General features: G+C 52.3%; 1 protein-coding gene across 4 annotated transcripts in view; it reads right to left on the bottom strand.

Annotated features, from left to right (window-relative positions):
* PHACTR3 (phosphatase and actin regulator 3) overlaps positions 1 to 27,050 on the bottom strand; it is a 178,252-nt gene that overhangs the window by 14,316 nt on the left and 136,886 nt on the right. For all 4 annotated transcript variants that reach the window (XM_074347520.1, XM_010958551.3, XM_045519248.2 and 1 more), the window contains exon 8: positions 16,022 to 16,175. In XM_074347520.1, the coding sequence (XP_074203621.1) occupies positions 16,022 to 16,175 (154 nt within the window). The remainder of the gene's footprint in view (positions 1 to 16,021; positions 16,176 to 27,050) is intronic.

The raw sequence follows: 27,050 nt of genomic DNA, 5'->3' as shown, positions 1-27,050 counted from the left end.
CAGCTCCCACCCTGCCTGCCACTGCCCAGTGACAGTGGCTCTCGGGTTGACCTGGGCCAATGGTGCAGAAATAGCAATGGCTCACTCGACAGTCCTGGGATGCTCCACACTTCAAGCTGCCTGGCAGTGGGGCAGGGCTGTGTGGCTGGGTGTGGCCTATGGCTGGGAGCCGAAGAGAAGTCACCTCTGGGTTGGGCCTGAGAAAAGCAGGCGGGAGTCTTCCATGCACTCCCTTCCCTGCTGGGGGCCTTGCAGAGCCACGAGACTGAGCAGCCCAGGCCGGCCTCAGGGTGAGGACAGCTGCCCCGGTGTCACCCAGACACATGGTGGACTCTGCATGCAAGAAATAAACCTTTCCTGGGTCAAGCCACTGAGATCTGGGGGGTGTTACTGCCACACAGCCTAATCTAACCTAACACGCAGATGCACAGCTCAGGCCACGGCTGGCCGTGACACTGGCCCTGCCGCCAGACCACCACACCCCTAAGACGAGGGGCTGCCTCCCAGCTCTGCCGCCAGCCAGGACCAGCCTAGAGCCTTCTCAAGCGCACAATCAGGGCCAGGGAGCCTCGGAATTCCATGCAGGCTGAGGGTGTCCAAGTGTCCCACTCTGACCCCAGCTGGCGTGGAGGACAGCCTGGCCACAGACCCCATCAGTGCACTGTAGTCCAAAGCCAGCAAGCAGCTGCACTGTTGGCTCACAGAGTACTCTTTAAAATGGGAATATGAAGCAGATATCAATAGAGAGTTTTCACTTCAAAAAAACCCTCAGTTTTCCAGCTTCCCTTGAAGATATGGAAGAGCTGGTTACTCCAGGTCCCCAAGCCCAACCCGAGCACAGCTGGAGCGGAACAGCAGCTGGGCTGCGAGGGGCACCTGGTTCCTCATCGTCCCCATGGCTCACCTCCCAGTGGCCTCACTCCCCTGTGGGACCAGGTCCTGAGGGGGCCCTGGGGTCCCCCTCCTTGTCCTGACGACTCCCTTCTGCCTCCCAGACACACCTGGGGCAGATGGCCTGTGGTCCCAGGAGCACCTGGCATGGGGGAGGGTGGCTTCAAGGACCGCTGGGGAAGCCAGGTTCTGTGACTCTCCCATCCTTGCCAACGGTCCTGCCACCTCCCGTCTGCCAGGTGGGAAGCTGAGTCACAGGATTCCCAAACTTCACTGTCACCTGGATTGCCATAAAAGGCACCAAATTCACTACACTTTGCAAGAGGTTTTCTGTCGTTCCCTGGCAAAGCTCTCTAAGCTAGTACCGTTAACACACCCTCCCCAACACTCCGTGAGCCTCCAAGCCTCCTCTTCCGGCCTCTGTCCCTGTCCACGGTTGACCACACCGAGCCAGAAAAACAACGAAATCCCAGAACCGAGGTCCTTGCACAACAGCTCATGAAAAACCAGGGGAACTTCTGAGAGGATGTTCTGTGGCGCTGAGCCTTCACACCGCGTGCTAACCCCATCACTACGAGAAACGCCGGGGGGAGAGGCGGCTGGGACTTGGACTCTGGCCCCGCCCATCCTGTTGTGTGACCCTGGGCGGTGGCAGAGGGGGGCTTGACCCCTGTGGGCTCTCTCTCCTCATCTGCCCTCGGGTGTCGGGAGGACACCACCAGCACACTCGGACTCACTCCTCCCTTCCCGGCCTTAACCTGTGATGTTTCCCGTCCGCCACCTCACCTGGCAGCCCGCTCCCCTGGGAGTGAGCCCTCACCCTCAGCATCTCCTTAAGGGCTGTACCTCCGGCCGGGTGACCCCTCCCACCCTCGCCAGGGCGTGTTCCACTGTTCCCGCCACCCTTCCTAGACCCTCAGTCTCCTGCATATGGGCTCCAGGGGACTCGGCCGAGGCCACGGCTAAAGGGGAGAGGGCACACATCTCGGCCTGAGCCTCTCAAGACCTTCAGCCCTGACCCTGCCACCCTACGTGCTTGGCCAAGTTCTCCCCCTGATCTTGTCTTCTCCCCCTAAATCGGCTGGTGACAATATCCTCTTGGGAGAAATAAAATGGGCCCAAGAAGCACTAAGCCAGATGCCTAGCACACGGCAGGCCGGCCCGTGGTCAGTGGCCATTGCTGAACTGTCCCTTGTGTGCGCGCACACCCCCCCCCGCGGCAGGACCTCCGCACCCGGCACGGCTTTCAGGCTGCGGGAAATTCCGAGAAGAAGCAGGAACGGCCTGGCCTGTCTGGCCCCAGTTGGGCGGCATAGCCCCACTCAGTGCATGTGCCCCAATCTCCACTTCATCCACGTGGGGCTCGAGTAACACCGAAAGTCAGCTCAGCAACAGGCAGGAGCTGAGAAGCCGTCCTGTCCAAGGAGGCAGGACACCTTCCCGGAGAGAGAAGCCGCAGCTGCAGAGCAGACAGCTCCCGCCCACGGGCTCGCCGGCTATTTTAGGAGCTCCTTGCCGGGAACACCGATCCTGCTCCACCACCAGCCGTGAGTCACCCAGGAATGCCGGGGTCCCCTCCTAGGCCGGGATTCCCCCAGCAGGGCGGTGTCTCCCTGATGTTCAGCAGTGAGTCCTCATGCCAGACAGGCAGGCCTGGCTGGACTCTGGAGCATGAAAGCAAATGCAGAAGATGCCAAATCCTGTCACCGCTAAGAACTGGGGCTCCAAACCCAGCCTTGGCTTGGATTCTGACTCCCCCACAAATCAGCTGTGGGGTCTCCGATCTGCTCCTGAACTTCTCACTGCCTTTGGCTCTGTGATCATCAGCTGGAGGGGTCCACCCGTCCCCAGGTCATCAAACAATCGCTCATCTACATGCTGTGGAGGGGGCGTTTTGTAGATGTGATTAACATCCATAATCAGGTGACTAAGAAACGGAGACTGTCCTAGATGGCCTGGTGGGCCTGGTCCAATCAGTGGACGGGCTTTAAGAGCGGGGCTGAGGCTCCTCGGTGGAGAGGAAATTCTGCCTGTGGACAGCAGCCTCCATTCCATGCTGGGGAGTTCCAGGCCTGCTCCATGGATTCCAGAACTGTCAAGCCAGCTGCATGGTCACCATCACCAATGCCTTGCAATAAATTCCTCAATATACACCTGCCACTGGTTCTAGGTCTCTGGTGTCTCACAGACACAGCCTCCTTCTCTGTAAATGAGGATGACAACATTGTGGAAGGAGCTCCCTTGAGTTCCACTTACCTGACCCCCGATCAAAGGACACCCCCATCCTTCTGGAAAACCAGACCCCCCAGAGTGCGCGCGCCGCAGGCAGCCCCGCCCCGGGCAGTCTGTTCCCAGTGAGCTGTGCCCCTGCCAGGAGCCGGTCTCCTTGTTCCCCAACCTGTGTGCACCAGGTGCACTTGTTCCTGTAATTAGGGGATTTAATCAAACCGTAGGCACGTTGACTAAATGACTCAATGCGGACAGGAAAAGAAAACAGTTTCTAGGAGAACCGAGTTAACGGCTTTGGCATCGGGAAAGGCAGGGTGTTAAAACACTGCCATCTGGAGTGCGGGGGAGGGAAGTGTAAATGGTGGGGCTCACGTCTCTGAAGGACTCTGCACTCGACTGCTTCCAAGTGTCTTCAATTCTCACTCGCCGTCATAGAAATCGGCACTGGAAATTGTAGAAGATGCACCCAGCGTTTGTCTCACACAAGAAAGAACCTTAATTGGAGATCCTTCTGCAATGAAAAGTCTTTGATGCCAGCTCAAAAGATGGCCCAATAAATGCACATCTGGATGACTTAGGTTAAAATGAAGTGTTGCGAGCATGAACAAATCACGTTTATAATTTCTGCCTCTAACGGAGGAGGGGGCTCTGCCCCACCCCATCACGGGCCCGTGATCACCTCCCGGTGACAGTGACGCTCAGCCCCGGGCAGGGAGGGTGTCCACTCAGTAAGGAGTAGTGCTCGCCAGGTACCATTGTGGTTATTACGATTCTTGTAAAAGCCGCCTCTGGGTGGTTACAAACAACCCCGGGACAGCGCGGCCTCTGGGCAGAGAGAGGGGGTGGGAGTGAGACCCACTGCTTCACTTCACCATGTAGATCAGTCCCTTATTCAGCCTCAGAAAGAAACAGCGTATCTGTCCACGTCACCCCAGGGGCCCCTCTGTGTCCCCCCCGCCAACTGAAATCCCTGGGCCCACACTGGACAGTCAGGGACACGAGACACGCATAAACTGCCTGGAGTCTCCCGGGCTCCACGCAGACCCCTCAGACCGGCTTGCTTTGGGAACTGCCGTTATCTCGCAGACGCAAGGATTTCCACTCACTCGTCCATGTGTTCGCACCTTCTTTCCGTTCTCCCTTCAGTCTATCCACACAGCAAAGTTAACCTCAACACCGACAGTAGCAGAGACCGCTAGTTTCCTACCCAATCTCCATTCTCCCTTCTAACATAGCATCAGAAAGCAGATTCTGTTCGGGGAAGCCTGGTTTCCAGCAAAGCATGGCCACATAAAGAGGTTCTGACGAAGGAGCATTGGTAGATGTGTGCTGAAAGCCTCAGGGGAGAGTCTTTTTGAAAAGCTAATCCAGCTGGAATCTATGCACCTTGGGGATTTGAATGTGATGTCTGGTGCTCTTGCAGCCACCTTGGACCACAGAGGTCCAGTGTGAGGGTAATTGAACAGGAAGAGGAAAGGAGCCTGGGTCCTCAGTGACCATGGCACAATGCCAGGCCTGATTGTCTGCAACCATGCCACAAAGCAGGGTGCCTCTGGGCCAAGTGTCCAGAATCAGCCTGCCTGTATCAAACCTCAGCTGCATGGCATGTTAGCTGTGTGACTTCGAATGTCTTACCTAACCTCTCTGAGCCACCATTTCCTTTAGCTGTGAAATACAGCTAATAATAGCATTTATATCAAGGCTTCAGTGAATGCAGGCAAACTACAGTCCCTGGCACACAACACAAACTTAATAAATAGTGAGCTACCACGGCATTGTTATTACCACGACAACTACTTGCACAGGATAAGCCCCGACTCTGGGTAAAGCAGGCAGGCGTTACAGACCTGTTTCTCAGGCTTGGATGGATGGAGTGACCTGCCTGGGCTTGCTCAGTCCGCACCTGCCAGCCAGGTGAGCTCCAAACGGCCAGACCACCTGCTCCCCTGGGATGGGATTTGCGTTTTACTGATACCAAAAGGGGTTGATACTATTTTGCATTTTCTTACAAAACATGCTGTACCTTCCTTGACAGCTTCCTAAGCAACCACAGAAAACAAAGAGCAGCTGACCTCACGGGGGAGACTCGAAAGTCACGAGCTCACTCTGCACTGATAGGGATGAGGGGGCCTGAGGCCCACCTGCCCAGGCACGGAGCCCCACTCACGCCCCCCCCCCGCTACACAGCATGAGCTCTACCTAAACAAACAAAGTTTATATTTATGTCCTCCGAGGCTTAGATTTTGTCAAACTTTCCCCAATTTGGAAGTGCCGTTGACTGTTGCTAAGTTACCTCCCTCTAAAAGCAGAACACGCAAGATCCATCCTTTACGGCCACCACTTTGCCTGGACTGTGCTGGCCTCACCTGCTTCCCAGGCCTCGCAGGACCACCACGCCCTCCCCCCCGGGGCGGGGGTCTCGGGTTGCCCTCCGCACAGCATCCCACACAGTCTGCTCCCAGCCCTGCCCCATGAGTCCCTTATGTATTTTTGCAACAAATTCCTGAAAGTGCCCTCATGAACCCCGGCGTTCCTCTTGACTTTGGAGCTCTGTAACATCCATGGCAGGCCCCTCACTGCTGCAGGGGAGCCGGGAGGTGGTGCCAAGCTAAGGGCTCGGGAGGGTTCACCTCGATAGAACAGACCTGACATCAGTGTATCCTGAGGTTTCTAAACAGAGGGAGGCTGGAAGCCTCAGGAACACGCCCAAGAGTCCCTAGAGGGCTGGGGAAGTGAGTCACATAACTCGGCTTCACCAAAACAGGAAGACAAGCAGAGACATCGCTAAACACAGAGTTTTTGCTCCCTGGGTCTCAAAATTCTCAAGATTTTGAGACAGCCGGGCCCTGCCCATCCCAGCCAAGGGTTGGCCAGTACCTCGAGGTCACCATCCCAACCAGGTCACAGCACAGGCTGTGTCCTGGCCACGCCCCACCCTCAACCTCCACCCTCCAAGACTTCTTTCTCTCCAGGCAGGAGTCAGCATGAAGCTCCTGCCCGGGTTCAGATGTCGGCTTCATTTCCCTGGAAGTGGGGCCCCTGGCCCTCAGGGAGGTGAGGAGCCAACGCTTCCTTAGTGCTTTCTGCGTATCAAAGGCAGACACTGAGCAGGATGGTAAAGACTTGGGTGAAGATGTTGCTAAAGATGATGGTGAGGATGAGGAAGATGAAAACGACGAAGATACTGACGTAGATGAAGAAGCAGAAGGTGAACGAGACACTGTTGAAAACCACGGTGGTGACGACCAAGATGAACGCGGTGACGGAGGAAAAGACAGTGACAGTGATGACGACAGCGACGAGGAAGAGGCTCCGGGTGGTAAAGACAAAGATGATGAAGAACAGGACGGAGACGCTCGTCTTGGGACCATTCAGGACAGGCCTTCACACACCGCACCCCTTGTGACAATAACTGAAAAATTATCAAGTGTCACATGGCCCAGGTACTGTTCTAGGGACTGGAGACATGGCTAAGAGGTGAAGGGTCCGGGGCGGCGGACACAACTCCGCGGATATACTAGAAGTGCTGGGTCACACACTTTGAAAGGGTGGATTGTATGGTTTGGAAATTAAATCGCACACCATTGAAACGAATTCCCTGTCCCCATGGATCTCATATTTGTTTTACTCCCTGGCGCTCCCGCCCTGCAAGGCCCAGTTCTAGGCATTTTATGTGTCCTGTCCCACCACATCCTTTCTGCAGCCCTAGGAGTCCGGCTCTGTTGTAATCACCCCCATTTTACATGGAATGGTCCACAGACCGTTTCAGGAGGACAGGGAAGCCATGCCGGGAAGGCCACCAGCCTGTAGTCCCACAGCCGGGAAACAGCAGAGCCGGGACAGGAACCAGGGCGTCCTGCCCAGAGTTCACGCCGCCACCACAGGGGTGCTTCCTCCCATCAAGATGAGAGCCACGGGGTCCAACACAAGCTCTTCCCAGGAAGCCCCCTCACCCGCCAGAGGAAGAGCCAGGACCCGCCGGGCCGCACAGGGCGCCGGGTCCCAGACGCGGGGCCTGACGCTTCTGCTGCTGCCCGTCAGCCCAGACTCTGACCCACTGCTTCCCTGCGTGAACTCAACAGTCAAACCCCTCTTCTCAGCGCAAACAAGAATGAGCTTCTCAGAGAACAAGGGGTTTCAGACTAGAAGTGGCACATGGGTGGCCCCCAGACCAAACATGGCCCACAAATGTGTTTTATGGGATCCAAACATTCCTTTATTTTTAAATCTGAGTTGGTTCTCTCAACACTAGAGGGAGGAAATTTTGCACCAAAATAAACATTTCCAGTTTCTCCTGGAAAATCCTGCCCACATCGGGCTGGCGTCCCCAGGGCTGACACCCACCACTGCTGAGTGGCAGCCCCCACCCCCACCCCGCAGCACGGACACACATTCCCTTATCTGCCGGTTCCAACCTGGCCCAAGTCACAAAAGGAACATTTGGGCTTGGGAGCCCCACTCTGCGAAATGAGCCATGAAGACAGTCTGACCTCTCGCTCTGGAGTCACCCCCATCCCAGGAGAGGTGACATCTCTCCTCTCCCCCAAAAGTGCTCAGGAACCTTTGGCAGCATCCACTGGCCTTCCAGGGATGGTGAAGGGGGAGCTTGGGGGCACCCCTCCCAAGGGCCTGAGGACCTGCAGCCTGGAAGTAGCCCTGGCCGGTCAGCTGGCCCAAGAACCATGTGCCACAGGAGGAAGATTCCGTCCCTGGCCCGGACACACCCCCAGCACAGAAACAAACTCCCAAATTAGCAGTGACCACCATACAGCTGAAGGTTCACATTTCCCACAAGTATGACTCTGAGTTTCCTGGTTACACCGCAAGTTGGTAATGAATCATCGCCTAAAGGTATCTGAAGAATCCGCTACGTTCAGGAAGACGTTTGTTCAACACACGTTTACCTTGTTCAACTAAATTCTTCCTGAGCTGTGTCCTACCCACTGCGCCTGGTGCACCTCGATGCCCGTCTGTCCAACCATCCATTCATCCAACTCTCTCTCTATCCATCTACCCATCCATTTAACTACGCAATCATTTAACCACCTCCCTGCCTATCCATCCATCATCCACCCACCCACCCACCCACTCACCCACCCACTGGTTCATCCAAGCATGTAACCACTTAGCTGTCCAGCTACCCATCTCTCCGTCTACCTACCCATCCATCTAACTGTATAGTCACCCAGCCACTCATCTCTCCAATGCTCCATCTACTCACCCAAACACCATCCATCCAGCAGTCACTAGCTAAGAGCCAGCACCGTACCGAGCACTGTGGCAGGCACTGAAGAAGTGAGATCCTTCCTTCCAGGAGAGTCTGCTTCCTAGATGGAGAGTCATATGAACAGTCCAGTGGCTCTGAACCAGGGAACGATCCACAGACCACCTTCAGGGAGTTAGAAGCACGACACTGCAGGCAGTGGGAGCTGAGAAAATGACTTTCAGCCAGACAGGCTCAAGTTCATGCCCTCACTCAGCTACTCACTGGCTACGAGCAACTCTGAACCTCAGTTTCCTCACACGCAAATCAGAGGTTGCGAGACCCCTACATAGGAACTGAGAGCCACCAACTCTTAGCACGTGCAGATCATGCTAGACAAATGACGAAATTCCAGAAATCACAACAGGTGCTCATACCCAGGATGATTAAGCCTCCCATCAATTTCTTAAATTAATGATCCTCAAAGGGGAATAATCACAGGCCTGATCACCTGCTTTGCAGATTTGGGGCTCACTGTAAAATGGGAGGCCCATTACACCTGTGTCTCAGCCTTCCCACCACAGCTAGACCTCTCCCCCTGAAGGTGCCCGGCCGGTGGTTCTCTGTTCAAGAAGGACCTTGGGGGTAACGAGCTATTCGTCTGCTCATTACTCATCTACCTTCTCCTTCTATTGTCTGAAAATCCCTTCGGAAATTGTCTCACTGGCTGTTTCAAAGACCGAGCAGAGGAATGTACCTTCGTGTACCAGGACGCCAAGCTCAGCCCTCTGAGGTCTCCTGTCCTGCGGTCGTGCTGCAGCTGGGGAACATCTTGTGCTTTCCTCATGGACGCTGTTCATTAACGACAAGCCCTCTTCAACTGGAGACCTCTCCTGGCTCGGCCCGGCGGGGCCCCAGGACTGTGGGCCCAGCTCCGCTGTTAAGAGTCCACCTCCCAGGTCGGGAGCTCAGGCCCCAGCCCCGCCTCAGCCACGTGAGGAAGGTCTCAGCCTCCCCTTGTCCTGTTTCATCCAAACAGAAACACCTGGCCCCTGATGTGCCCGAACTGAAGTCCCAAATTGCTCAGCAACATCCCATAGCTCGAGCCCCGCAGGTTTGCAGAAGAAAAGTGGGTTCCAAGCCCCCCTGTTTCCCTTGGGTTGCTTTTAATGCTGCTCTGTTTCTACAGATGGATGGGGCTTATCAAATCGGACACACAGAAGCCTGTTCTGTCCCCAGCAGTCAATGGAACACAGCCAACACAGCCTGTCACTCGCCCTCCCCCTGCAGACATGATGGGAGGACGGAGGGAGAACACTGTTAGGAAAGAAGCCCACTGAGACAGGAAGCACACAGCCCTGGAGAACCCTGTGCCGGTTCTTCAGGGCCCTTGATCTTGAGCTGACGCTGTTCACAACTGCAACCCGATTAGTTCCAAACCTCCAGGGGAGGCTCCTCCCCGAAGTCTACACACTCCTGCTGCTGCTGGAACGAACCACTGTGAACAGTGCAGAGACATGGCCAACTGTGTCCAAACGTGGCTTTAGAAAACCTTCAAGTCCTGTACTTTTGCAGTTACTCGTCAACAGCCAAAACCTCCAGTGTTAAATCATCAAATAACAAGAATCTGCTGTAATATCTACTTCTTAGATTTCTTATAACCATGAAAAAAATTTAACACAGGTGAAAGAATTAGAACATGGTATGATCAATAAATGTGAGATGCCTTTCTTCCTGAAAAAAAAGAACTGAGGAAATTAATACAACATCAGGTAAAACATACACACACAACCCAAATGATACAACACAGTTGCCACAGGCAGCTGCACACTCGGCTCTGAGCTTCCTGGTAGCCAAGGTAAAAAGGGAAACACAATGGCAAAATAGGTATTCTCCTTAAGATTCTAACAGGCAGCTGTTACACAGAAGTCCAGCTTATTTTGATCCTGAGGCCTCAGAGAGCAGTCTTCCAAGGGTCATGAAGAAGGGGGCACAGTGTAGCAGGAGGTATTAGTGGCTCTTAGAAGAGTTCTGTTAAAATACAGCTTCCTATTCAAGGGAGTTGGAGTGGGGCTTGAGAGTCTGTTTCCACAAAACACGCTGGTGATTCAGATGCACAGTCAGATGTGGGAACCAGTGTGGATCAGAAGACCAACCACCCATCCTGTGTTTCCTGTTGTGTGAGCTGGGCAAGTGACTGCTCTGTTCTGAGCCAGCTGTCCCCATCTGGAAAGTCAGACCATTAACAGTACCGACCCCAGAGAGCTCTCACAGGGCTTCAAGGAGGCAATACACATGAAGCACTTAGCAGGAAGGGCCACAGAAGACACTGGATGAATGTTAGCAAAGACCATGATTAATAAGCACGCTTTTCTGTCCCCCTCAGATGGTGCCTATGGAGCTGGATTCAAGTTGCCCAGAATGAGCTAGTCTCTTAGCCAGCACTGCAGGTTGGGAAGAGGCAAATCTGCAAACATTTACAAGTGACTGTCTGTTACCATGCAATCCCCTACCCCCTCGATGCTTCCAAAAGGAGTGCTTTCCTTTCCAGCAATTAAAAGTCATTTTCTTCTTCTATGCCCAGAGAAAGTAAGGTTTCTGTATTTTCTTTCTTTCTTTCTTTCTTTTTTTAACAGAGGTACTGGGGATTGAACCCAGGACCTCGTGAATGCTAAGCATGCACTCTACCCCTGAGCTATACCCACCCAGCACCAACCCTGTAAGGTTTCTCTATTTTCAAAATTCTGTGTCCACAGAACCGAGATCCTGCTCCATTTCTCAGATTCCCAGCACCTTCAGAAGAAAGAAAGTACCAAAGCTAATGCTTGGTCCAGCCACCCCTGTGACTAAACTGTGTTAGATTCTATCCCCATCCTTAAAAGCATTAAACCACTGCCTTACTATTCTACACATTTCAAGGTGAGCACGGAGCACGGGGACAGCAGCACACATTTTTTTTCCTAGGAACTTGTATCTTCCTGGAGGCCCAAGAGGCAGCCTGTTCTGGAGGTGGTGGAACAAACCGTACAAAGGGACCAGCTCGAGCACCATTTAACGCCTGTGCTAACGTGCTAACGACCAGCTCCCGGAGGACGACACTGAGCATTAATCAGCTTCTCACAATGCGGTCCCAGAGCAGAGGACCCCCCAGGGGAGACGCAGCAGAAGGCTCGTGCATCGCTCCGGAGGTGCCCGCCCAGCCCCTCTATTTCCAGGCAAATTATACCACAGTCACGGAGAACAATCAGATCGTCATTAACAACCACGCCATCACGCCCCGGCTTCCTCGGCTTCTCCGGGCGCTACTTCTACAGCAGCTCACTCTGCTCACGTGGCCTGCTGGGAGGCTCCCCAACTCTGCCCCGGTGTGTCCAGCCAGGACCGTAACAGCAGCAGCTCCTCCGGTCCCCACGCTCCTCCCCCTCCCCTAGGAATGCACCAGACTAACCCGGAACCTTCCAAAGGGCCCCAGGAGGAAGGGGCTGCCACCCCGGTGTCCATTAAACAAACCTGGGGTGGAGCTTCAGAGATGGTGGTGTTTGCCCAAACCCACACAGCCGTGATGGAAGGGCTGGGATTCGAAGCTGCCAGTCTAGGTTTCCCCAAAGCCCTTGGTTGGCTGACAGTCTCTGGATATTTTCACTAACTGCACTGTTTCAGGTCGGGGGACCTCTGCATCCTCTCCCACCACCCCGATTCAAAATAAGTATTTTGCACCAGAGGCATAGGGCGTTGGCTGGAGGCCTGATGTCCCGGATGGAAGCCACACCAGTATCAGAAAACGCCCAGCAGAGACCAAGGCACCTCCCAGCATCTGCCTCCCCGCCACCCAGGCCGGGGGTTCTGGGGGACCATCCACCGCCTGACTTCCACATGCCTCCTCCACGCGGTGTGACGCTGGGCAAGCTCCCTAACTTCTCATCAAGCTGTGGTTTTCTCATCTGTAAAACGGAGGTGATGACCACACCCCTCTACCCATTCCTGAAAAGACTCCATTAAATGACGGAAACTGAGCAGCACTAATGAAGCCTGGGGTCCGCACTTAGAAGCAAAAGCTGTCACCTGATCACGCTGTAGTGCATAGAGATGTCTAATTAAAACGCTGGACACCTAAAGCTTATACAATAAAAAAAAAAAAAAAGAGAGAGCGAGCTGTCGGGTGTCTTCACCACGGACTCCCCCTAAATGGTGTGAGCACAACTGGACAGAAGGAAGACAGTAATTTCTAGAAAGCGCCTACTGTGTGAGGGGCGGGAGCTGTGGGTCTGAACACTCCGCAGATGCACCTACACACGCACTAAAGGTGAACTGGGCTCCTGAACATAAAGGCGGCGAGCTCATCACAGGACGCTGCTCCCCCAAAGCTGACTCCAACTTCACAAGAAGCCCCAGCGCCAGCGCAGTTGGGGAGACTGGGACCACTTCATCCAGAAAAGCCCTAGGCACACCCAAAGGATAAAACAGTGAAGGTCTGGGAATTAAAAAAATAAATAAAACACCAACCGCACCTCAGGATACAGCGAATGGCACGTTGCCATGGCAACGCGGCTGAATTATTCAGCAAGTGATGGCAGAAGAATCTCCGAAAGAAAGCCAAACAAAGACAAAGGATCCAATTAAACCACTTCTGCAGCGGAAACAAGCTGGGCGGGCCGGGAAGGCTCTGTCTGCCCTTGTAGGATGTGGCTTCTCAGCCAGGGCCCTCTCTGTGTCTATCTAATTCTGGGGTTGCTTTTCCATTTTTAAACACGGTGACAATTGTCCAAGGAGCTACTACATTCTAGTCCAAGGGTTAAAATTAGTTACAGATTCAGGGAGTAATGGAGGAAACCCAAAACATGGGCTCGTGCTTTGGGTATCTCTTAATTAAGGGACTTTGTGGTCCTTAGGCATGGTTTCGTGACACCCCACCTTTTCCCGCCCCCCGTCTGCACAGGGAGGCACGGATGGGGTCCCCAGACTTCTCTTACGCCAAGCATCATTGTGATAATTCTGTTATTTTTGAATCACATAAACTACAATGTTTACTACATTTTACTCAAATTAATTCACTTACTATTCTATTTTGAAAGAAAACCTAGTTTATCAAACAGAAAACCTCTGTCGATTGGCAGTCAGAAGACAATTGCAAAAATAATACATGTGAAAATGATTTTTTTGACTTCCAGGTGGGGAAGGGTTTTTTAAAATAGGGCACAAATAGTATGAACCATAAAGTACATCAGAGGCCAGGAAACGGTCCCGGGGGCCGTTGCTTATGTCTGCGCATAAGCTTTCACTGGTGCACAGCCGTGCTCACTCGCACGTGCAGGCCACGGCTGGGCTGGTGCTACAGCGGGGTGTGTGGTCACAGCAGACATGGGGTCCATGAGCCAGAAATGCCCCGTATCTGGCCCCTCACAGAACAGGTCTGCTCTCTCCTGAAGTATATGATTGGTGATCTGATGACCTTAAAATGAAAAACTTCCACACATCAAAGGAAAAGCATGAACAAAATGCCCACGCCAGCCCCAAAGACGGAGAAGAGGTGTAACTCAGACCTGGGAAGAACGGGAAGCTGTCATTTCCAGAGGAAACTCTGAAAATCATTAAGACAAAGAAACCTGCAGGTAAAGTACATGAAAGGAAGTGAAGAAACCAAAAAGCAAATTAACCCTGAAAAAAAAGTTCAATGTCACTAGAAGCAAGAGGCTTGTAGAAAACCAATTCTCCTGCAGCAATGCAGCCCACCGACGAGACGAAGCCGGGGTCACCAAGCCTGACCAGCCCACACATCCCCGGGGCCACGAGGACCGGCTCAGGGACACGCACACGATCCAAACTTGACCGACAGCCCCTCCCACCCCCACCCCCAGCCCCCTGGTCAAGAGGACTGGTTCAGGAATGGGTGCCTGACCCCAGGCAAATGAGCCAGACTCAATTCTGAAGATTTTTCCTGAGTTAGAGGAAGGAGATCTTGTCTTTCTGCTGCACCTGTGCAGATACAATCCTAGAGCTCCCCGTGGCCAGAATGTGGAGCCAGATGGCCAGAGAATGAATCCACACAGAGCGAAGCAGAGTCCAGGAACAGAAATACGGCAATTCATGTCAATGCCAAGTGAGCGCCTGGATCAAGCCATGCCTGCAGCACACTCAGATGCTGTGAGCCCCATGGTCTTGTTCACTGTTACCCCACTACCCTGCATAGTGCCTGGTGTATCATCGGTATTCAGCAGATGGCCTGTCCACCAATGAAAAGAACAGAGAAGTCTGCAAAGAGATGTATGCAACAAAGAGGATCCAGACAGACCATCCCATCACGACTCCAGCAGGCAGGCAGGAGGCTTTATTAATGATGCCCCCTCTCCCTATGGCTTTTCCTTAGACAGACCACCAGTGGACAGATTGGTCTTTTTATTTTTCAATAAAGGAGAAGAGCTGTTCTTCCTAACTAGAGCATCAGACCCACGATTCAACAGCTCCTGTGGGTAGCATGAAGCGACTTAAAAGGAAAATGAACCTCATCAGGCCCCCAGGGGTCTGCAGCCCTAGAAGTTTCGTCCAGGTACCCTCCACAGTGACTGTGGTTTGGGCAGCACTGATTCTCCCGCTCTTCACTTTAAAGGCTGGAATGGGAGGCCCAGAAAGAGGCAGGGTCCTGCCTGTGCTCAGTCAGTGCTGGGTCTGCACTGCAGGGGCCCTGCCTGTCTGGCCAGGAGCCAGTGGCAGCAGCCTGTGGTCCAGGGCAGAGCTGGGGGCCCACAGGCGGAAGCTGTCAGGGCCACATAGAAGCAACAGCCATCAAAGTCATCGCGTGGTGGTAGCACCAAGTCCCCCACCTCACCCTAGGATGTTGAGACCCTCCCCACGCCCTCCCCTGGCCCATGGCAGGCCATTCCTCCCACCGCACCACCATCTCCCTGAGGGATCCAAATGCCGCCCTGCCCAGTGCAGGCGAAGTCTGGGCACGTGGCTCTGGGCGGACAGCCTGCAGCCCACCAAGAAGACCCCAGCCGCAGCGGGCCGGGGGCCGATGCTGGGTGTGACCCACCCCACACAGCTGTGAACTCGGCTGTCGCAGAGCCCTCGGGTGCCTCCAGCACACCTTGGTGACTGCAGCTTCCCCAAAAGGAGCTTGGAGGTGCCGGGAGGAAGGGTCTCACGGTCACGTACTGCGGGGCAGACACTCCTTCCCTCCTGCAGAGCCACGCAGGCCATGCTCGAGTCTCTGACAAGTCCAGCCACAAAGAAACCCTTTGTGTAACGGCTTCCCAAACTTCCTTGACCATGGAGAGCCTGCCATCTCTTTAGGAAATGCCCAACCACCCCGAGTCATTCCAGCCCCAAACATCAGGGGCGCCAAGCTCAGGAGATCCTGCTTCAGGTCCCCGCGCCTCCAGGTGCAGACCAACGGCACTGGCAGCCCTTGGGGGCCTGACCAAACCACAGACCCTGCCTGGCGGCTGTAATCAGTGCTTCCCCACGGGGGGGACAGGCCCCTGGGGAGACCTGGCGACGTCTGGGGACAGCACCGATTGTCATGGGGAAGGAACGCGCGAGGCCAGGGAGGCTGCCAAGGCCCTTCGAGGCCCCCACTCGGGCCCTGAGAGCTGACAGAGGCCAGGCTGGGATGCCCCGCTCCGGGAAGGCGGGACGGCAGAGGGGTTCAGGCTGCAGGGCCGGGGTGGCCTCCACCCGTGCCCCGGCGCTGCCACTTACTTGGATAGCTTCATTTCAATCTGCTGCCGGATCTCCTGCCTCTCTTCATCAGTCCTCCGGGGGAAGATGTTCCGGTCTTCCAGCTCCTGCTTGCTGGGCCGGTTCCTTAGCTTCACTGCCAAGAGCTCCTTCTTGCACTTCCTCGGCAGGGTTCCTAAGAGAGCAGTTGCAGGGAGGCCGAGAGAAGGGGTGACAAGAAAACAGGTGTCAGGGAGGTGCTGGCCATCAGCGTAGCCGCCCCCTGCTGCAGGGAAGAATCTGACTGGAGTTAACGGGCCGTTTGGCGGCTGCGGTGCCCTCCTGCCAACAGTGGGCGACGCATCTCCCTTCACTAAGGCCTCCCACCTATAGCCGCGTGCTTCACGGGCGGGGATCGATCATGCATGTGGGGTCTCCAGGGACAGTCCTGGTCAACACCTGTTGCCCCAGGGTGATTATAAACAGCACCACTTTTTCTTTCAAAAGTGTCTGAGTTCGGATCATAAACTACAGGTCCTTTATCAGGGTGGCCCTTGCCCCGCCCAGCCCCGTGCAGCCCCCCTCTCAGGTTCCCGCTGCCCCCTGGCCATGTGGGTCCACTGTCATTCCCGGAACATCCCAACTCAGGGTCTTTGCGCTATGTGTTTCCAGTGCCCACCACCCTGCTCTGCGTGGACCGTCTGGGGCTGGCCGCCTCCCAAACTGTGCCCCTGGCCTTGAAGCCTGTGGGTCCTCCCACCACCAGCACCACCCTATGAGTTCCTCCCTCATCTGAGCTCTTTCTTGCCCGTTAGTTTATCACCTGTCTCCCGCACCAGCCTTTAAGTTCAACGACAGTCTGTTCTCCTGGGTCCTGGCACTGTGTTGACATTGCAGGTTATCAACAAATACTGCTGAGTGAGGGGCTGGGGGTGCTGATTCAGGGTCTAGGAGGTGGGTATTAACCTTTATTTCTACACAAGTCCAGAAGCAGCTGAGTGACAGCAGGGCACGAGTAAGATCTTAAGGAACAAGGCTTAAATTTACTCAAGAGCAGAAATGGGGGTTGGCGGCATTCACAGGCAGGGATGGGTCACTCCTCAGCATGCCAGGAAGTGGCACTGAGCTTTTCTGTGTGACAGAGGCCCCTCTGGGCCCCTCCAAGTGCAGGTGCCGGCCACTGGGAAGAAACTCCGAAGCATAACTCAGACTGCAGTTTTGCCGTGTGCGGTTTTGTGGTTGTACTGGGGGTGGGTTTAAATCCTGGGGACTTGCACTGTCATCCAACAAAGGCACCACTACAGGCGGAGGCAGCTTTATTCCCTAAGACAAATGGCTCCTCAAAGAAAGTCAGCTCTTAGGGGGACCTGTGGGAATAGCAAGCATGCAGGAAGCCCAGTAAGTGACAGCTCAACAGAAGTTTGGGATAAAGACACAAAAACGTTGGACTCCACTGAGGCTTGAATTTCTAATATGAACCTGTTTGCTATATGTTTTATAGAAAAAGAAAAATAATGACCCCCCAAACCATTTCGGCAATGGCTTCAGCCTGGTTTTTTTTTTAACAGCTTTACAGATGACTAGAGTCCTACATTTACAGAATCATCAGGAGACTGAAGCAGTTACATGCATTTTTGCATTTTTGCGTTGGTCCTGACTGCATGTCTTGGGGGAAATTGAAAGCCAGCCTGGCTTGTATGAATTGAGGGAGCCTCAAAGGTCTTGGGACAAACCCTTCGTGAATGTCAGGGGTCTGATTCGTGGCAAGAAGGGATTGTCATTTTCAGACAACCATAATATGCTTGACCATAAAACAGCACTGGTGTGGTTTAATCTTTTTAGCTCTTGATCAAGGACATCTTTAAGCCTATGGCGAACATCTCAGGCTTGTCATTACAAACTTCAATTGTATTTGTTCTTAGCTGAGAAAAGGATCTCTCTCCTCAGAGATTTCGCGATGTCATGAGAATTCACTCCGCACGAAATCTCTGCGCCACAAGCAAGTTACACTCCTCTGCTTACTCATCCAGCCTCTACGGGCACAGCACGCGTGCACAGTAGGGCCACAGCGAAAGCTTCTGGGAGGATGGTCTTCCCCCAGGTCTCAGGAGGTGTCCAGGTTTTGCTAGTTAAAAGGCAAAAAAGGACTGTACAGCACAGGAACTATGTTCAGTTTCTTGTAATGAGCTGAAACGGAAAAGAATCTGAATCTATATCTACACGTAGGTGCATGTGTAACTGAGTGCTTTGCTGCACACCTGAAACTAACACTGTGCACTGACTAAACTCCAATAAAGAATAAGAACTGAAATAAATAAATAAATAAATGAATGAATGAATGAATGAATGACATGGGGCTTCTTTTTGACGTGATGAAGCCATTCTAAAACTGACTGTGAACCCAACAACACGTAACAAAGGTCACACCACGATCAAGCTGGGTTCATCTCAGGGACCCGAGGACGGTTCAATATACACAAATCAATCAACGCGGTACATCGCAGCAACAAGAGAAAGGACAAAAAGCACATGATCATCTCAACAGATGCAGAGAAAGCATCTGATACAATTCAACACCCATTTATGATAAAAATCCTCACCAAAGTGGGTACAGAGGGAACATATCTCAACATAATAAAAGCTATTTATGACAAGCCTGCAGCCAGCACAGTGCTCAGCAGTGAAAAGCTGAACGCCTTCCCGCTAAAACCCCTCTTACCCGCTCCTGTTCTCCACCCAGTGGAGAAGGGCTGCTCGTGCGGGGTCTCAGGCCTCGGACCCCTCTCTTCCTTGTGGAAGGCTCCCCTCTCTCCCTGCGCACCACAGCGCCATCCTCCCACCTCCACGGCCACGTCTCGGTCTCCTCTGCTGCTTCCTCACTTCCCTTCTAGACGTGGGTGTGCCCAGGACTCAATCCTCAAACCCCTCTGCCCACATCTGCTTCCCACACAGCCTCCTCTGGCCACGGCACTAACGGCCAATGCTAATGGCTCAGGGTCTCTGTCTCCTGCCGCGCCCTCTCTCCCGAATCCACACTGCATTTCCAGCGTCCTTCAGTTTGTCTCCACCCAGATCCCAATCAGACATCTCAAACTCAGCACATCCTCCGCTGAGCTGTTTTCCCACTGAAGCACCAACAGGTTATTTTTTTCCCCGGACCTGACCCCAACATCCACACTCTTAGCCGTGACATTCAGGGATCTGCTCAGTTCAGTAAGGCACCATCTGTAGGGCACCTGTTGCACACCTGGCCCCCAAGAGCAGAAAGGAGGACCACATGGGGCACGCTCCGCTGAGCTTGCTCAGGTGAGGGAGACCTGAAACCAAGCGCCTGCAACAATCTGAGGCACACCGTGTGTTGCTGTTTGTGCATCCTCGCAGCGCAGCCTACTGACCTGACTGTGTGGCTCTTCCCCCAACCACAGCCATCACCCGAGCTTGAGACACCTTTCCTCAGCGGAGAACAACCACCTGGTGCGCTCATCCATGGAGGGGGCTCTGCCTCATTCATTTCTTTCCTGACACAAACTCAGAAAACACCTGTTGAATTACATGGGGCAGGGAAGAGGAGATAAGCCACATAAGGAAGGGGCTTGAGGTCAAGGTCAAAGAAGGATTTCTGAAGGAAGCAGCATCTGAGCTGGAACCTAAAAGCAGGAGTCCCTCCCGGGGACACGTCAGATCAGAGCCCAGCTTGCTCCGCTGAAGGGCTGTGCTGTGAAAACTCGTCTTAGGCTCCACAGTAAAAGTGATGACTCCAACTTCTACTTCTGAGCAAGATGGAGTAATACGGATGGAGCTTCCTACCCACAAATCCAACAAACAAACGCAAAATCAAAATATATGAAACAACGGTTTTGATGACACTGGACAGGACAGAGAGCCTTGAGATGGGAATCAAATGAAGCTGAGCCCTGTGACTGCCCAGCTTCCTGCCCCTGGAGATGGACTAGGGAGAGGCACCAGCAAGAGCCTGGAAAACTCCCTGAGTGAAGAAGATGAAGCCTAGAGGCCAAGGAGACCAAAGCAGCGAGAGTCTGCAGGACGGGAGTGGCGTGGAGAGAGCCGCAGAACCAGACAGAGGATTTCAGCCTGATAGTGTCAATGATCACACCAAGTGAGAACCGCCTGAATGCCTCAACTAAAGGCAGAAATTCTCAGCATGGACAAAAAGGCAAGATCAAACCACATGCTGCCTACAAAACATGCACTTTAAATAAAAAGATGCAAACAGATCAAAGGGACAAAGGGGAAAAGAGGGCCCGCTCCAAGACTCATCAAGAGGAAGCTGAAGTGGTAGGTTAACATCAGACAAGGCAGAGTCCAGGGCAGAAAGGTGTCTCCGGGAAAAGGAGGCTCAGCCCTGGCAATAAAAGGACGACTTCATCAGGAAGACGGACAAAGTCTAAGCATTTATGAACCTATAAGAAGTTCAAACACAGGGAGCAAAAACTAATGGAACTGAGAGAAGAGACAGATAAATCCACACCTACAGACGGAAATTTCTGAGCTCTAAGTAACAGACAGAACAAAGCAGACAGAAAATGTGTAAGGACACGGGGGATATGACTAACGCTATCAAGCAATTTGATCTGATGAACATTTACAAACACTCTACCCCACAACAGAAGAATACACTCTCTTCCCAAGTGCACATGAAACCTTTACCAAGGAAGACTGCACTCTGGGCTACAAACAAGTCTCGACAAATTAGAAAGTACTCAAGTCATACACAGGAGGCTCTCTGAACCAGAGTGGAATTAAATTGGAAATCAATAACCAGAAGATCTCTAGAAAAATACCCGAATCTTTGAAAACTAAATTTTAAAATTCTGACTAACCCACAGTCCAAAGAAATCAAACAGGAAATTAGAAAATATTTGGAAGTGAAAAAATAAAACCATAACATATCAAAATGGTGTTTGGGGGGAAGTTTACGGCCATACACGCCTATATTATGGCAGAGAGAGAAAGGCTCAAATCAGTGACCTCAGATTAAAAAACTAGAAAAAGAGCAAATTAAAACCAAGGAAGTGTAAGGAAGGAAATAATATAGATCAGAGTGGAAACCGATGAAACAGGAAATAGAAAAACAGGAAAGCTGATTCTTCGAGCAGGAGCAACCACACTGATAGGACTCTAGGCAGGCTTTGCGGGGAAGTGGGGAGACGGGGGCTGGGGGCGGGGGAGGGAGGGAAACACAAGTCACCAGCGTCAGGGATCGGGAGGTACCGCCGTCTGATTCTACACCAACGAACAGGACTCATTTAAGAAGATAGAACCAGAGTAAACCTATATCTACTAAAGAAATAAAATTTCTAATTAAAAACCTTCCCCTGTTAAAAAAAAAAAAAACGAACCAAAAAACCCATGCAGGCGCTGACGGATGCATTGATGAATTCTATGAAACATGGAAGAAGTAAATAATTCCAACTCTATGCAAATTATTTCAGAAAATTGAAGAAGGGAAGACTTTAAAACTCATACAATGAGGCTAAAATTTCCTGTGATGTCAAAACCAGAAAAGACACCGACTTAAAAAACACTGAAGACTAGTAACCCTCAGGCAGGCTGCTGTAAAACCCTGAACAAAATGGCAGCAAGTCAGGTCCCGCCGTTCATGAAAACGGAGATGATACATCATGACCCACCAGGAGCCAAGGCGGTTCACCATCTGAGAAGCCGTCAACGTGATTCGCCAAATCAACAAACTTAAAAAGAGAAAAAGCATCTCGTGAGACTACCGTCCAGTTTACGGACAGCAGACGGGGACCACCAGGCTCTGCCTGTTGCCTGTCGGTAAGTTAATGAGAAGGAAGGAGAAGCTCATGGAGGTGGAAGCTGCCTCTGGTACCAGCTGAGAGCAGGGCTCAGCCTGCTGGCTCCCAACTCAGAGAAGCATGATCTCTCACTCAGTTGCAAGACTGAGGCACACCCACCACCACCAACGAAAGCCCCAGGGCAGCGGTAAGAGGAAAGGATGCCTTCCCCCGCCCACGTCTACCTCAAGAGGAAACCGCGGAGGATGTTCTGCTTTGCAGAATTTACTTCCAGACCTACTTTTCTGCCATTAACAACTGACACTCCCACTTAACTCTTCTCTTTCAGAAAAGTGGGGTCACTCCACACCCAGCACGGCAATAGGCTGGCTCACTCACATACCTGCTTCTAGAGCAGGATGAACTGCACAGCTTTTCCCTTTATTGGCAGCAAATAATCCCCAAGCGAGGATGTCACATAATCTCACCACCTGTGGACTCAGTTCCCCGTGAACGGACATCTGGGTTAGTGCTCATTCTTACTCTTTTAAAACCAAAGCTTCAGGGACCGCCCTTGTTCCTGTGTTTCCCTGCACATGAATGAACATTCCCATCAGCCGGATCCCTGGAAAGGGGAGCACCCCTGAGCCGAAGCTGCCGTGTATTCTCGGTTCAGACCGATGCTCCTTTCCCACCCTGGATCACCGCCTCGCTCTGGCTTCCAGAACCACAGTCTCGGCTACCCTTCGGGAAGACAGAGGAACCGTAAATGGGGTCGTGTATAAATAAGAACAGAAGGCTGAGAGGCTCAGAGTTAAAAATAAACTCAGCACGAGATCTTTTTTCTCAATTAGTCACACTTTGGAATTTATCCTAAGGACGTAATTACGGAGATGCACACAGTCTTAGCTGCGAGGACGCATATCCCTGTGCCGCTCGCTAATGCAGCCACTTCCCCACCAAACTGCACGTCCACACTAGCGATCTCGGGACCCTGGGGGGCTCGGGCCGCACGAGGCTTTGGCTTTGAGTGGAAGGGGGAGGAAGAAGGCCTGGGCGTCCCTGCCTGGCTGCAGGAGCCCTGTCTGAGAAGTCCCCGCGCTCGCCTTGGCACGGCAGGGATGCCGTGGGGCAGTCTTCGACTGGCTGTGGATTTTTCATTTCACATGTTATACTTTTCAATTCTAGAATCTGCATTTGGTTCTCTTTTATAGTTTCTGTTTCTCTGCTAAGATTCTCCATCTGTTCATTCATCCTGTTCTTTTAGACCCTGAAACTATTCACAATGACGGCAGGCCTATTTTAGTTCTGAACGTGGTCCTTTCCTCCGCGACATGCTCCTCACTCCTAAGGTCTGGCCTTTCTGGCGTTTCCAGAGACCATCCACGGTATGCACTGAGGTCTGCCCGTGGTCTGGGCTGGATCCCAGCACGCCTGGCCTCCAGCATCGCAGCGGCACGTCATCTCTCATGCCTACGGGTGATCTCTGCCAAGCCTGGAGGAACTCTGCCTGCTTGGGCACATCTGGCCCTCGGCCAACTGAAGCTCCCCCTGAACTTCTGGGCCTCCTTCAAACAGCCTCCGTTTCCAGGACCCTGTCCGACAAACACCAGCCACCACAGCACTGCGACCTCAGCTTCCCAGTCTCGATGTGACCCTTACTCTGCTTGGCGGTCCCTCCCAGCACACCCTGCACACCTCCCCACCCTCGGAAAGATGCTCCAAGCAGAGAGCCAGACAATCAGTTGTGGGGCTCACTCTGCGTGTCCCCCGTCTTCCAAGGACGATGGTCCACATTGCTTGCTGTTCATCACCCCCAAACAGTGGTCCCCTACACTGCCCAGTTTCACTGCCCAGTGGCAGCTACCACTGGTCTATCGAGGCCAGAAGCAGCAGTGGCTGATCCCGTCTGAAAACAACAGTGATGCTGTTATCAACGTCGCCACGGACTGAGTCCTGGGGGCAAGAGCTCTCTCCTGCCCATCTCTCTCCCCACCCACCTGGCAAACTCTTATTTATTCTTCAAAACCCTATTAAAACTTCCTCTGTCCTCCTAATGTTCGCCCACCACTTAACCTGCTCCTGGCCCAGGCGTCTGCCCTTTTGCTGCAGGCTGTGCCAAGCTGCGTTACTCTCGCCTGCTTGTACGTTTGTAAGACTGAGAGCTCCCCCAAAGAAGGAAGGGGGTCTTTTCCAAAAATTCCTATGCTTACCAAGTTCTAATGATAAAAGTAAGACATGCTTCATTAAACTCAAAGTAAGCAGAAGAAATGGTAAGAATTAGAGCAGAAATAATCAGGGAAATTAAAAACAGGAAATCAATAGAGAAAAATCAACAAAACCAAAAGCTCATTCTTTGAAAAGATCAATAAAATCAGGAAGCATCTAGCCAGACTGAGAGAAAAAGATAAAGGACACGAACTACTGATGCCAGAAACAGAAGAGGGGACATTACCACAGACACTATGGGGGCCAAAGGGGATAGTAAAGGAAATACTGCGAACGGCGCTGTGCCCACAGCTGGGCGACCTGGATGACATGGGCCAGTTCCTTGACAAAACACCATCTGCCCAAACTCACACAAAACACAGACAATCGGAACAGGGACCTATTAAAGAAGCTGAATCAATCATTAATAATCTTCCAAAACGGGAAGCACCAGGCCCAGACAGGCTGACTGGAGAATTCTACCAAATTTTTAAGGAAGAAAGTGTATCAATTCTCCACAATCTCTTTCAGAGGATATAAGCAGAGGGAGTACTTGCAACGTTCCCTAAGGCCAGCATCACCCTCACACCAGAACCAAAGACATCACAAGAAAAGAAAGTCAAAGATCAGTGTCTCTCACGAACACAGATGCAAAAATCCTTAAAATATTAGTAAGTCGAATCCAAAAATGTATAAAGAATTACACACCACAACCACGTGGGATTTATACCAGGCGCGCAAGGCTGGGGCAGCACTGGAAAGTCAATTAATGTAATGAATCACATCAACAGGCTAAAAAGGAACAATCACATGATCATATCAACTCATGCAGAAAAAGCGTGTGACAAATCCAATACCCACTTGTGATGAAGGAAACTTCAAGAATGATGTCAGCATCGCGGTGGAGGAGACGCTCCCTTTGTCTCCATCAGTTTACAACCATAACTAAACACAGCTGCCTCTGCCCGCCGCAGCGGGACACCAGAGGATTCCACACATCTCCACCCCTAAGGTGGGTGGACTGGGACACACAGAGGCGGCAGAACCTGGGGAGCAGCAGCAGTGGTGCCGTGACCCTGGGACCCCAGCCCCGGCACCTGAGCCTGCAGCTTGAACACCCAGCAGCATCAGAGGAGGCTGACCGCATGGCTCTAGCCTCCGGCAGGACCCTCGGCCACAGGGAGAGAGGCGGCAGTGGAGGCAGGGTCACGACCGCACCCCTCCAGTCACAGAGGCGCCCACAAGTCTGGCGTCCTGCCCTCCGCCTGCAGCGGCAGTGCCCGTAAACGCAAAACTCCAGACACGGCAGAGACACCCATGACCCCGGCACCCCTTGCCTCAGCAGAGCCTGTGGCTCACTCAGGAGACCCTTGACACAGTGGAGTTGCCCACCACCATCACCCCAAGGTCCCAGGCAGTGATGCCCCAAGACCAGCGACAACAAGACACCAACGACCCCAGAGCCACCAGCAGGGAGGCCGGGAAGCTCCGAGACTCTCGGTGCTGAGCTCAGAGGCTGCGCGGGCAAGAGAAGCCAAAACGTGTGCTGTGGCACCACCTACTGGAAAAGGGGAGAAAGGCCTCTCATTTCTAACCTGTTGAACTGTTAGAATCAAGTAAAAGAAAGTAAGAAAACCTTACCTATGACTGGATAAAGCAGCTGAGGTGCACATACACAGCGGAATGCTGCTCAGACACAGAAAGAACAAAATAATGCGATTTGCCTCAACACGGATGGACCTGGAGTGCATCATTCTAAATGAAGTCAGCCAGAAGGAGAAAGAAAAATGCCATATGACATCACTCACACGTGGAATCTTGAAAAAAAAAAAAAAGGACACAAGTGAACTTATCTATAAAACAGAAACAGACTCACAGACACAGAACAAACTTATGGTTACCAGGGGGTAAAGGGTTGAGAAGGGGGAAACTAGGAATTCGAAAAGTGCACCTCTTGGGGAGGGATGGAAATGTTGGCTATCTTGATTGTGACGGTGGTTCCATGGGTGTATACATCTGTCAAAACTCAACAAATTGTACATCTGAAATATGTGTAGCTCACTGTACAGGAACCATGCCACAATAAAGTTGTTAAAAGTTAATTTTCTAAAAAAGAAAGCCGGGATTGAGCCAAGATGGCAGAGTAGAGAGACTCACAGCTCGCCCTCTCCCACAAGTACACCACGAATTGCATCTACAGACCCACTGAATCGCACAGGACATTGACTGAACGCTGGCAGAGTGGCTCTCATTTTGAAATACAGGAGTCTCACAAATTCCGATAAACAACAAGTTTCTACCGTAGAGCACAGGGAACTATACTCAACATCCTGTAGTAACTTATGTATGGTTAAAAAGAACATGAAAATGAGTATATGTCTGTTCCTGTAAGACCGAAGTGTTGTGCTGTACACCAGAAATTGACACAAGATTGTAAACTGACTATACGTCGATAAAAATGCTAAAAAATGAAAATAAAAAAGAAAGCTTTACCTAAAGAAGAAAGGCACTCACTATTTCAAGAGCACCTGCAGAGGAACAACTCATCACACCCCATGAAGAACCATGATAACACTGCGCCACAGAAAGAAAATGACAGTTCTCCAGAAACCGAACTCAGAGTCACGGAAAATTGTGATCTCACTGACAGGGAGTTTTAAACAGCTGTCACGAAGAAATGCGACCTACACAGAGGCTCGGAAAGGCAGTTCAATGAGCTCAGGAGTAACATTAAAGAAGAGAAGGGACACTTGACCAAACTGAAATTACGGAGCCGAAGAACTCGATAAACAAGATGAACAATGCAATAGAAAGCACTGGAAACAGAACCGACCACACGGAAGAGAGGACAAGTGCACCCGAAGATGGGACTCCAGGGATGATTCAGGTGGAAGAGGAGACAGAATCAGTATCTTTGAAGAATGAGGAAGTTCTACGAGAATTCTCCAACTCTTTTAGGAAGGGCAACATTAGGACAGCGAGTATCCCAGAAGGAGAAAAGAGGGAGAGGAGAGGAGAGAGTCCCTTAAAGAAGTAATAGCTGAGAACACCTCCAAACCTGGGGAAGGAACCAGATCTCTGAGTCCATGAAGCTAAGGGAACAC

The sequence above is a fragment of the Camelus bactrianus genome, chromosome 19, assembly GCF_048773025.1.
Source record: "Camelus bactrianus isolate YW-2024 breed Bactrian camel chromosome 19, ASM4877302v1, whole genome shotgun sequence".
NCBI lineage: Eukaryota > Metazoa > Chordata > Mammalia > Artiodactyla > Camelidae > Camelus > Camelus bactrianus.
Note: the sequence above shows the minus strand (reverse complement) of the source record. Positions and strands in the feature narration are given on the sequence as shown.